The sequence below is a fragment of the Nelusetta ayraudi genome, unplaced genomic scaffold (genome assembly GCF_046127955.1).
Source record: "Nelusetta ayraudi isolate G7.1 ecotype Tasmania unplaced genomic scaffold, CSIRO-AGI_Nayr_v1 ptg000070l, whole genome shotgun sequence".
NCBI lineage: Eukaryota > Metazoa > Chordata > Actinopteri > Tetraodontiformes > Monacanthidae > Nelusetta > Nelusetta ayraudi.
The window spans coordinates 8,376,379-8,389,574 of NW_027466120.1; the positions used below are offsets into that span (position 1 = coordinate 8,376,379).

At 43.2% G+C, this 13,196-nt stretch overlaps 1 protein-coding gene across 1 annotated transcript; it reads left to right on the plus strand.

Annotated features, from left to right (window-relative positions):
* Positions 1 to 432: 432 nt before the first annotated feature.
* On the plus strand, positions 433 to 12,265 carry LOC142898830 (uncharacterized). The gene is made up of 6 exons (XM_076042067.1): positions 433 to 981; positions 8,389 to 8,539; positions 9,326 to 9,393; positions 9,473 to 9,582; positions 9,804 to 9,895; positions 9,984 to 12,265. The coding sequence occupies exons 1-6, from the start codon at positions 694 to 696 to the stop codon at positions 10,505 to 10,507; spliced, it is 1,233 nt and encodes a 410-aa protein (XP_075898182.1). The 5' UTR covers positions 433 to 693; the 3' UTR covers positions 10,508 to 12,265.
* Positions 12,266 to 13,196: the final 931 nt, after the last annotated feature.

The following is a 13,196-nucleotide window of genomic DNA, read 5'->3' on the forward strand; positions in this document are numbered from 1 at the left end:
GGTTTAAATAGAGCAGCTAATTAAGAGGCTGCGTCTGATTGGTGGTGCTGCAGAGCTGAGCGTGTCATGCGGATCTCAGCCCAGCTCCAGCCTGCAGACTCATTTGTGATCAGGTGATGGCGCTGAGTGACAACACACCCTCCCCATCCCCCAAACACGAGGTGAGTCATTTTAACAGCTTTTTTTTTTGTGAGCCATCAAATAAGTAATTAGACTCCACCGTTTAGCAACACAGACCCTGAAAATGTAGAATTTCTTTAATTCCAAGTGTGAGAAAAATCAAGTGAATTCTCTCAGAAAGAAGCCGAGGAGTTTGACAAGGAGAGCACGAGGAACAGAAGGGGGGGGGGGGGATTCTGCGGAGCGTACCAGTCGGTGAAACGTGAACTGTGATGTGTGTGTGAGAAGGGGAGGATCCTCTCACTCTTAAAGCCGGTCCGAAGCCGAGCTGCGGGTGAGAGGCACTGAGGAGGGGACACACACACTTGGGCTCTCACACCCATACACTCACACAGACAAACTCACTGACAATCTGTAACAATTGGCCTTTGTGCACACACTCACACGCACAGACAAACACACAACAACAGTCGCTGAACCTCGTTGTGACAGCTCAAGTGCAACAATTCCTCTCGTGCACTGAGAACATTGAGGATCATCTGCCAGGATTGTGCCAGGACTCAGCTTCCCAACATGCATCAGTGGAGCATCTCCAAGCCTCAGGGGGTCTGCGCTCAGCAGGGGGGCTCACCCCAAAGGACTACCCAGGATCAGAGCCCCAGGTGGGGGAGAGGGCTGCGACTCCCCTGCCTCTCCCTGCCAGCAGGAGCTCGTCTGTGGGCTTGGCTCCTACTGGGGTTGCTGACACTGGTTCCTGGAGCCTGGAGCTTCCTGAGCGAGGAGCAGGAGGAGCTCCTGGTGGAGCTCCACAACCACTACAGAGGACAGGTTTCACCCAGCGCCTCAGCCATGCTTCCTTTGGTAAGACGCCACCTTTTCAATCCCTGCGTGTCGACTAGACTCGACCACTTACTGTGAACTGCTGAATCCAGAAACACTGCATTGCATTTAGTAATAATTCATGTGAAAAGTTGACATTTTTTTTTCCTTGGTGGACAAAACCCAAGCCTCCATTCTTAAGATTCCTCATAACTAATGTAACTTATGTGACACCAAAACAATGTAGAAAACACATATTTGAGGGAACAACTCAACCAAAGTCACATCCCATATTAACTTTAGACAACATTGCAGGTTGTTTGAGTGCTTGTCCAAATGTGGGCTTGAATGCCTGCGTCCCATTGAGGCTGTCACAAGTAGTTACTGTGGCATGTTGTTTCAACAGAAATTGTTCATAATACACAAATACACAGTTGCCCATTCTTTATACCGATCTACATTTTTTTTTATTTGACATATAATTATTATACTCTAAATATAAGGGGGAAGTTATGACCTGTAGTGCAGGCAGCCAACAGTAATCACTGCATTACGAGAGAAAAGCACTGTAATTATTCCTGTTTATTACTCGTCAGTGTGTAGTCAACAGCCAATGGAGAGATAAAAAAAAAAGAAAAGACGAGTATACGCAGATTAAAAGAAAGCTTCTCGTTTACCAAACATATAACATCCACCACACAATTGGGATGTAGAGTCCAATACTGCTGCATTACACAACAAGTCTGTTCTTTTAGCAACGGGATACCTTGTAAACTATCATATCGGGAATGTTATTTTGTTCGGCAAGACAATAAACAGCTTTGGTGGATGTTGTAACAATGATTTTGGACAATATCTTTTCAAAACGGCCAAAGAAGCTAAAATGTTCTGGTTTTAAGTATCATTCTTTCACAATGCACAGACCTTCCCGACAGCGAATCAGTCGTGATTGTGAGGACAGAATAAGTTCATCCACAGGAACGCTCATTGTACTCAGACACTGTAGGAATCAGCTGATCCAATTTCCTACAATTTGGAGCGCCTGTGAATCAGTCATTGAGTTGCATGGCAGGAGGATGGTGTGTTCACTCGAAATCCTTGCAACACACAGTGGGACTACCATGGGATTTGGAAATGAGAAATATGTGGGCAGCATTTTACAATCCAGTACTCATATAGATTTAAAAAAAAAAAAAAAAAAAAAGTTGTAGCTAACATATTTGAAAGGTTGAGATGGTTATGAAACACGAATGTTGTCACAGACTCTAGTTGAAGGTCAAGAAATGTAATCACTGCTGGTTCTGTTGTCTTAGTCTGGGTCTTGTTTTGTCAGAATGCCTTTCAGCACAATAGCACAACAGATACTGCTCTTTTCTTCCAACACGCCCAAGCTTAGAGCTGCAGTGCTCCCTGTCCTGCGATCTGCCACCTATGAACACTGTAATTACCTTTGGATCGAATTGTTCACCAAAATCAAATCTGTTGCAGAAGAGAACACAGCGATGAGATGTCAAAAGGGTTTCACAAAATTTAAAAGCCAAGCCACTGACGTGCTGTGAGGGCATTTTGCCTTTATTTTGAAGATGTTTTGTCAATGTGCAGTCAATAGGAAGAACAAGAAGGAATAGAAAGAATAAAACACTGCATAAAAAACACAATTGTGTGGTTTGTACTGAATTCAATCATAACATAATTAAAACCTTTCACAGACAGGGGTTCTCGTCGGTCCAATCAAAATATTTCTGAAAATAAATCTCAGTGTGTTTTTGAAGCTGTTCTTAGAGACTTCCCAAATCAATTCTGTCTCCAGCTGTGGGTTGTGTTTATATCTCTCACTGTTTATTCTGAGATGAGATTTCATCCTTATAGGTTGTTGAATGTATCAGGGGGAAGTGGGATGGCAGGTTGGGGTTTGTTAACTCTTTCTCTATATCACTTCTTTCTGTTCTTGACCAATTTTAGGAAAAGCCGTGGTGCTCTGAGCCATCTGCCTTTTAGTTCTTTGGTCTTTATTTAATCATCCTGGTCAGTAAAGACTTTCAGTTGGTGTTCTCCCATTTGCTGAGTTAAAATTCCTGGGTTGAAGTTCACTCAACCTGAACTTAACATGGCAACTGATGTCATTCCAGTCCAAATCAGGGTATTTTCATCCCTACTTTTGGTTGATTCCATAGCCAATCAGCTTTATGTACATATTTAAAAAAAAAAAAAAAAAAAGGGAAAGGCTGAAGAAGATGTCATGGGAGCTGCTAAGGAGGTTGACACTGCAGTTGCGTTTGCAACCAACAGGAAATCTCAAGCTCTAATGAACAGACCCTGGCTAAACTTGCAGTAACAAATCAGGATGGTCTGCTTGCATGTGAAAGACTTCACTTCCACTCAGTTCCCTTCAGATTTTGCCTCCCTTTTTAAAACATGAATCTCTCCACCAGATGGATGCGTCAGATAAATCTGAAGGATTTAGGAAATGTCCAAGTACGACTGAGTGCCAAGTTACTGCTGACTCTGTTTACACTGAAGTCATTTCAAGCACTTCACGACCTCCCGGCTGTGAAATATCACAATGGTGAAGAAATTTGACTCAAGTGATACTAAACAGAATTGTAAATTGTGGGTGAATGAATGAAGGTAGTTCCTCTGGGGATTACAAAGCTATAGAAATTGTGTCATGTTGTCAGTGTTGCTAGAATAACAGAGAGAGGAGACACGCAATGTAACTCTCTGGGCGTAAAATGCCAAGAGTGTTCTGTTAATCGCAAGGCCGAATACAGCCTGAGAACAGTTTGTGAGTCTGATTAAGGTGAGCTGAAGGTCAGATTCAATCTCTGTCGGAGCTGCGGGCAGGTTCAGACTGCCTGCTTGTTTTGGTTTGGTCACTAGAGCAGAGAGAAGCTCTGGCTGCTTTAACTCTTTAGAGAGATGATGAGATAATAATGAAACCTTCTACATTGTCGAGCATTTTTTTTTCCCCCCACACATTCATTATGACAAATTTGCCTATTGCCAAAATCCCCATAGTGATATGAGTAGCTACATTCCCTTGAATCATCGGCGCTTGTTGTTTTGAGATCAGGGGGGTAGAAACAGTGCAGGTCTCCCTTCCTTGAAACTCACCAGATACACAACCCAACAACTCCCCCCGAAACGCTCTTATGGACAAGTTGTGACCTGCACATCCACCGTGCTGGGAAAACTCCGTTCCTGAGTAAATCACTTGGCAGAGTGATACAGTCAGACTGTGCCATAGTTACTTTGCTCAAATAAATCAGGTTTTAATGAAGAAATGATCGCCGCCACAAAGTCCATCAGGATCAAACGTTGGTTTCTTCTCAACAAACGTATTGTTTCGATGACGATGATGGTAGAAGAGCTGGTTTGTCTGGGATAAAGCTCCAGCAATGCATTTGGCCTTGGAAACAACTGTGTAGTACTGTTACAGTATTATTATTTCAAAGCAGGGTGAATGTGCAGGTCAGGTTTGATCAGTTTGCGTATAAGATGTAAAAATGCACATCAGTTACATTTTTGATTTCTAATCATTTTTAATTGGATATCAATATAACATGGATTACGGCAAATGATACAATACCCTGTTTTTGGTCATTATTTAACATATTTTTTACATTAATGTTTGCTTTGGTGACAGTGAATCTCCAGGGTTCTGCATGATATAACATTTTGTTAATAACATATCCATTAAAGTAACATTCAGGGATCGCCACAGTGTAGATAGTTGTATGCGTACACACAGTTAAAGGCTGCAGAAATGAAGAACAAATTCCAAGCTGGCTTCCAGTAACAAATGGGTGCCCCCACCCCCACCTCCACCCCACACCCCGTGACGGAATAGTGCAGTGGGGAAATCTCCCACAGACAGAAAAGGGAGTTGACCGTCAGTGTTGAGCAACAGGGAGGATAGCTATTTGGAAAGAAGTGAGAGATGAAGAACAGAGTGTTTGAGGGGAAGAAAATGAAAATAAAAAAAGTTAATGAACGTGCACCCCAGGAATGTGACTGTAGACGATATGGAAAAGAAAGAATGTGGAACACGCTGGATGTAAAAACTGCCACTTTACACATCTCAACTTTCAGTCTTAACATCTAAACGCTTTCACGAACGTCAAATAACTACGTATTGTACTCGCTAGTTCGTTATGATTTTTGCGTATGCTTGGCCAGACTCATGCTCCAGCTCACGGCTAGCAGTACTTCTAGCCTCGCAAATACAAACAATTTGCGTGATGATAAGTCATGCAAAGCTAAACATGCGTACATCCATGTATGTGCTGCAAAGAGTTCTTAAAATAAAACTAGAGTATCCGGGACGCAATCTGATCTCTTTAACCGTCTAACGATGTGCAGTGACAAACGGAGCGGAGCAGCAGTCTCCTCACCAGCAGGAGGCTCTGCACTGTTGGGGTACCCAGTGTTGTTGGGCTCTCTTCCGCCTGACTTCCTGTTCACTTGTGGCCAGGCTCTCAAAGCAAATGCCTGGCTTTTGCCAAATAATTATTAAAATGCGTCCCATCCACTGGCCGCACACAGAGATTGAAAGTGTCAGAAACTGCGATGAGGCACAGGTACATTTTGATATATTTTAATTGATCATTTCGCGTAAATTGACACTGTCTTCTATGCAAATATGCGGGGATTAGAAACAGCTGCTGAAGCATTAAGACCTTCCAGTGACTTCCACTCGTAGTTTGACAGACATAAATTAAGCCTGTAAAAACCAGGTGGTGTTTCTGGCTCGGTCGGGGCTGCCTCTCCCCTCGCCGCAGAGCTTATGAGGTGTGAATGGTATTGAAATATATTGGATCATCTGATGAGCCAGCACACACACACACACACACACACACAGGAACAAATTGCACTCTGACGGTGGCACTTCTGTCCAACATAAGACTGACACACCTTGAGTGCCTTCCAATTCTGAAGGCAGTCATAGTAACACGGAGGCATCATAATGCCAGGCGCGCACAGGAGCATGTATATTGGAGCAGAGTTTCCCTTGAAGAAATCAGAGACGTGTGAATTATTTCAAGGTTAAAGAGTTAAACCCAAACCGCCTTCTTCCACTAGGGGCATCCTAAGACATTCCCAGGTCGTTCCCAGGACCCGCCCACATGGAGAGTCATTTAATAATGATTTCTTTGCTACTTAATTCTCTCTATATATCGCTCATATAGTTTTTGTGCATATTCACGATGTAGGGGAAAGTAGAGAATAAAAAGAAACAACAATCTTTTGACTAGTAGTGTACACAATGGATTTGAGTTACATAAAAAATACAGTGTTCACAGTTATTTGCTTGATGAGAAACAAGCAATAGTCAAGGAAAAAAATTGTCATTATACAATGCTGACAGTAAAACAGCCTAAGCAATCATCACATATTCAGTTTTTGATCATTTCAGCCAACAATGAATCTCCTGTATGCGTTTGATCAGTGTGTGTCAGCGGTGGCAATGAGAATGTGAATGCAACTCTGTGAGATAACAAGACATTTTTATCAGAACAAGAGTATCGCTGTGTAAAGCGTGCCTTTATTTGTCCCAGGCGACACACAGCACAAACAATAGTCAGTGGCCTCCTTCACATTCCTCTTTGTCTCCCGGCTCTCTCAACATCTGGTCTATGTTAGGGGGTATGTTCTCTCACACACACACACACACACACACACACACACACACACACACACACACAGTGAGTGAGAGAGAGAGAGAGAAGGAGGGGTTGGGTGGGGGGGGGTTATTAAACCTTGAGGCAGGTGGAAAATTGTATCCCCACTTTGTGCATTCGTACTTTATGACACAAATTCTTCACAGCTGAACTTACTCACTTAGTTTTTGATAACTTGTGTGTATTGTTGATCACATTCTCACTGTAACTACAGCAGCTCATTCTGCTGCCCACATTTGCCAAAATGCTGTTGTGCTGAGTCATTTTCTTTGGTCAGCAATGATTTCTCTCTTCTTACTCAAGCTGTTGACCCGACACCAAATCCAAACTCTTCTCGGCTTCCAGCGAAACCAAAGATGAACCGACTGAAAGCGCAAGAGCCGAGTCAGCAAAGCCAAGAGCAACCAGGCAGCAAACTGTACACATCAAAAATTAAAGCAGATAAAATTAAAAAAAAAACAAAAAACATGTGCATAAAACAATATGTTGAATAAGAGCAAAAGATAAATTTTCCACTGAGGTTTTTTATGAGAGTTTTTTTCTAGACACTGTTGTCGTTCTGCTTGCTGAACTGGACCTCTAGACCTGCTCAGCATGTGAAGTGTCCTGATAACTTGTCATGATATAGTGCTGAACTGAACCCAACTGAACTGACCATCCCACCAACACTGGCACTATAACGGAGGAATTGGTCAAGTCCTCCATCCCTGTTTTAGTCTCTACATTGAAAACCGCTGGGCGAGCTAGAAGACACCCACACCAGCGTCGCACAGCGGCTCGGCTCAGAGACGCCACGCTGTCGCTTTTTGCTTTCTCCTTCCCCAAAATAAAGAAAGAAAGAAAGAAAGAACCTCCCTTGCATGCGGCTTGCAGACGATGATTTCCTGCCGTTGAGCAGAAGTCTCGGCCCGACATGTGTTGTTCATAAATTCAAATCTTTATTTTCCCGTTTCTGTTGCTTAATACAATCAATCCATCACCACGCATTGCAAATATAATCTTCAAAAAGTAATATAGAGTGAATGTAACACTTCACTGGCAGAGCAGAATTCTGCTCTAAAGTCATATTCATTGTTAGCTGTGCAACCATACTAATGTATGAATGGATGGATGGATGGATGGATGGATGGATGGATGGATGGATGGATTTATTATCATTTCTGCTTTTGAGCTCCTTTGATGACAGTTTCAGTTATTTCTACATATATTAAAACACGTAAACATACATAATTGTTTGAAGTGACCCACGGGGAAACATATCTGGTCATTTCCAAAAGGCACATTACACATTATTACCAACAATGATATATGACGTTTTGTTTGATTGTTTCTCTTGCTGCTGGTTACATGCGGTTCAAGTTGCTTTGCGTCTTGTTGTTTCTATTTTGTATAATTTATTGTTTGTCTAATGAGAAGCTCCTCATCATTAATGTCTCAATGTCCAAAAGAAAATGCTAAGCTTATTCCCTTGTAATTGTTTACATCCATATGAAAAAGACTTAAATTTCCAAGGCACTGTGTGTGGAAACGTCTTTGACCATGATTTAGACTAAAAATAAATCATGTTTAAAGTCATTCATGAAATCTATCATCTTATATCCACTAATTGCCGAAATGAAGATACATCTTTATGATCTAATTGTTTCACTTAAAGTGTTCATCCTGTCTACTGAGCTGAATCTGATTGAAACTTTTTTTTTTGTAGCACCTTTGTCTACGGGTTTATTTTAATCAGAACTTTGCCACTGTCTTTGAACCTTTCCTGCAGAAATGGGACTCTAGTCTGAAAGTGGTAGCCGAGGGCTATGCTGCCAAGTGCGTGTGGAACCACAACCCAGACCTGGAGGACACTGGAGAGAATCTGTTTGTTAGCACAGGCACCATGGACCTCCGTGAGGGCATGGAGAAGTGGTTCCTGGGTGAGTGCAGAGTCGGAATGGACGGTCAGAATCTAAACGAGTTGCTTTAGTCGTCAAGGTGTTTGTTGAGTGAACAAGTCAACTGTGACAAGGATGCATTAAAGTCATACTTTCCTGCTTGGAGCCAAACACCACTGGCACCAATCATCACAGACGCTGGGTTTACGTGAAGCCAAACATTTCAATTGCAATTGGTTTGTATATCAGAACTCAATTAAAAGGCTCCATATAGACAACTGACTTTGAAAAAGCAGGCCCATTCTAAATGCATTTTCATTGAGACCTTTTCCCCAAAGCGTCTTCAAAGCAAATTGCCACATGTACAGCAGGGAGCGTTTTGCGCCCAATTCATTTTTGATCTGCAGAACCTTTACCAAGGTGTTTAAAAGGCTTCAAGCCAACGAATAGAAATGAAAAACAAAGTTTAAAAAAAATGATATCCTTATTTTTCTTGCTGATATCGTTTGTGCTCTCATATGAGTTCCTTGGCTGTTATCTCTCGTAAATCTTAACTTTGTGACACAAATCTGGCCACCTTAATAACCACCTACATCTGTCGGGAGGGTCGGTGGGGTCGAGGGGGTGGGGGGGTGCTCTAATAGCAACTGGAATCGATCTGGGAAATGTAAAGCTTTTTCAGTATGAAATTTAAATAAATATTGGGTTTCGACTTCAGGTTTGTGAATTGTTTAAAATTTTTGTAAATGTACTTTTAAGGTTTCACTACCGCTCGTATGATAGGGAGAGTAAAACCATGTAACATGCTGGTCCCACTGGTTCCCACAGAACACCTGGACTATGACTTCCAGAACAACAGCTGTGATGAGGAGAAGATGTGTGGCCACTACACACAGGTTGGACACACAGACACATTGTCTGCACGTACATCTTCCTCTTGCTTGTCATTCAACTGTGTGTGTTTGTGCGCTGCAGATGGTGTGGGCTGACACACACAGAGTGGGCTGTGCCGTCCATCTGTGTAACAACATGGAGGGCCTGAGCTGGGAGAAGGCCTCCTTCCTGGTCTGCAACTATTACCCAGCGTCAGTATTACAGCAGCACCACTGCTGCATTCCCACCGTAACCACTTCATCTGCTGCCTTCATCCTAAACAGCAGAGTAGCTGACACTGCAAGCTTATGCACTGCCCCCTAATGGACAGTCTGCTTACTGTTAAGTTGAGGGTTTCTGAGTTAGTGCTGTATTCTGAGATTGATGTCACACAGTCGGGTTGCAAATGTCCCATTTCTCGCTGTGTCCTCAGAGGGAACTACGAAGGGGAGAGGCCGTATGTTGAAGGTGACTGGTGCTCCAGGTGTCCGGAAAAAATGCAGAAATGTGAAAACAATCTCTGTGGTACGATTCACTCACAGCACTCTGCTCTTCTCAGCCAGTAAGCAGCGAGCAAGTCTTTCAAGGTTTTCTGTCTGTCTGTTCTTTCTAGTTGATGAAACTGAGGATGAGGACAACGACGCAGGCGATTCCTCAGAAGATTGGACAGACATTTATCCTTCAGCACCTTATGAAGAAATGTCCCAGCCTGCGGACGTCACTAATGAGGAAAGAGGAGATGTTCCTCCTCCAGCCACGACTGACTCACTTGTCCAACCAGTCGCCACCACTGACCCAGCCACCACGACCAGCAGCGCGGCCAGTACGACCACCACGACCACCGCTGCCTCCGCAGCCTCCACGGTGCGGGTGCCTAAAGTCAACGTACCACCGGCCACATCTAAACCAGCCGCGTGGACCCCACACGTCCACTCGACCGTGAAACAGGAGGAGGCAACGAAAATCATGGAAGAGCAAGAGGAGAAAGTGAAGAGAACCACTCGGCCAGTGGGGCAGGAAGTGAAAACAGAACAAGGGCCGGGCAAACACCCCAGTGTTCCGCAGAGTTGTGGCTCAACGTTGGTACCGTCTCTGCTGTTTGCCTGCGTGAGCGGAATCTTCTCGCTGAGGCTGTAAGGAAGCAGGACCACAGGAAGAAAAGACTGACTGCACTTTTTCTGTTGCTGCAACAACCACCCCCCCCCCCCCACCCTCGCACAGTCTTCTTAATATCGGCGTTACCATTACCTGCTTTAACTTTGTCCAAAGAAATTCTGTGTCTACGTATTTATAATTGTGAGAGCAAAACCTTTGGATCTCCTGCATCTCCAAACCTGGGATGATTTAATAGTTTGCTGAGTCCGTCGAGTCAAGTTCATCAAATCACACAAATTGATTACAGACCAAATGAACGGCAATGAGTGACACGACAGGTTTGGTGGGGGTTTGCACAGAGCTGTGAAAACCTGATCATTAGCCTGTATCATTTCATCTGAAGCAGTTGATTAAGTCTGAGTCAGTCTTTTTGCATCAGGTGCTCTACACACCAAAAGGGTTTTATCTTAAAAGGTTTTCATCTCTCCTGCTGAGCTCCTGCTTCCCTACAATAGTGGCAAAGCATTTTAACCGGATGTTGCTTTATAGAAAATGATTTTTGCACTCTACGAAGAAGAGAGAATTCTCCCAGAGTGTAAATCATGATGATGAAACATCCTGGTCACACTATGTGTCGTCCTCCAGAGCAGATATGGCCCGTTTCCACATATGAGACCGTGAATGACTTAGTGGTGGCTCCCTGTGGTGCTGAAATGACTGCAGACTGAGAGAGAGCACTTTAAATTCTGGCAGGTGACAGGTTAATGGGGAAAGTGGCCATTTGTAATTCAGTCAACGTGCTAATATGTAGCCATAGAGAGCTTTAAGAGAAAAAAAATGAAGCCACTAATAGATGTCACTAGCCCTGCTATGAAAGCCAAGACCACGCAGCTCCCGGGTCGCAAGAAGGTTAAATATCTGTCGTGTTTTAAACAGCTCTTGGAGAATATCAAGAGTTCCTTCTGGATGAACCGAGCTCAAACTAAGATCATACTTGTCCACCTGCAGGTCTCGGTATGTAACCCCGTTGGTTTCCATCTGGCTTTGCTGTTTTGTGCATTCATGTCTGGCCAGCTCTTCTGCCAACGCTGTTCTGCACAGCTGAGTTTTGTGCCGTACCTGGAGTGATTTCTCAAAGTGGGAGTCGCTCATCTTCTCTGCATTCAGATCCACTGTGTCACTCTCAACCTCCAACCCCAAAGATTTTTTTTTCCCCAAGCTGTTAGTAAACACCTTTATCCTCATTGATTCACTTTACAAAGTGTCCCATGTTCCCTTCAAACTGTATTTGCATAATGTTCACCTCAGAGCGACAAGGTTCTGTTATAACAGAGAGTCCCATAATAAACCAATAGTATTAATTCTGATGTTTTATTTATTTTCAAAATGCCATTACAATGCCTTATTTGCTGCCCCCCAGAAAAGTTTCTTGTGATCTGAGAATCATCTCAAACACACAGTCAACTAACCTCAACCAAACTCACGCAGGAGTTTCGTGACTTGAAGAGCTCAAGGTGCTGGCAAACAAACAGAAGTGTCGCACGGAAAACCACCGATCAGGAGACAAAATCAAAGGACCTTTTATCTGAGTGAGTCCTTTTGGTCTTTAGTAAATGCAGGAGAAATTATACATGACTAAGATGACGACCCTGCTATTTTCTGGTGATGCGGTGATTATGGACATATTTAGAGTATTTTATGTAATCTCAACTTGAAATTGGAAGGAGCTTATTGGTCTGTTTTTCCTGAAATAAAAAACCCAAGAAATTTCCACTAGTTTCTAAAAATAAAATAAAATAATGGAATCCATTTCTTTGAATGTTTGTATATATGACAAAGCACAATACGGTAGTACAGTTGGTCCGCAACGTCACCCCCCTGCATAATGTTTGCATGTTGGCCCCTCCAGCATCCTCTCAAATATCCACAGACATGGACACGAGGCCAACTGGGAACTCTAAACAGGAGTGGGTGTGAGTGCAAACGGTGGTTTGTCTTTTATGTGGTCCTTTGATAAACTGCTGACTTGTCCAGGACGAAGCAGCACCTTCACCCAGTGACAGCTGGGACTGGCTGCAACACCCTCCGCGAGTCAGAGTGCCGGAGAAGCAGTGATGGAAAACACTGCTTTTCCTCTGCAAAGTTCACTTTCATTGTCTCCTTTCACTCTTTCGTCAACATTTCTGTAGTGTTTTAATGTCAATAGAAAAGATAGATGCAAATGTACAAAAATGTACATAAATAACGTGAATATACATGAATAAAATGACATTTCCACCATGTAACTTTTTTTTCCTGCACATCTTCTTTGCCGTCTGTGATTTCTTTTTTAGGTCACCTTGCACCATTGTTCTGCTTTTGTCTCAACTAAAGGAAGCCGATCTCTCTCTTTAAATTTATGTCAGGCAAGAAGTGCAAGATTCCAGACTTGGTATTGATATAAATCCATTTGCATTACAAGTTAGTGTCGGTCTGCTAACAGGACACAGGAAGTGGGGAATCAAGGAAGTGACATCACACAAGAAGGAAGAGGAGAGTTTGGAAATCAGAGACACTTGAGCTGGGAGGGACCTTCAAACAAAGAAGAACCAAGGCGCTGAAGCAAGAGTGACAGAAAGTGAGACAAGGAGAGGAAGGACAAGGTTAGGATTTAAAGATAAGGAGGAAGAGGACTGAGCTCCATGGACCAACCAGACCTGTTTGGAAAACCCTTCTCGGACCAAACGCCACT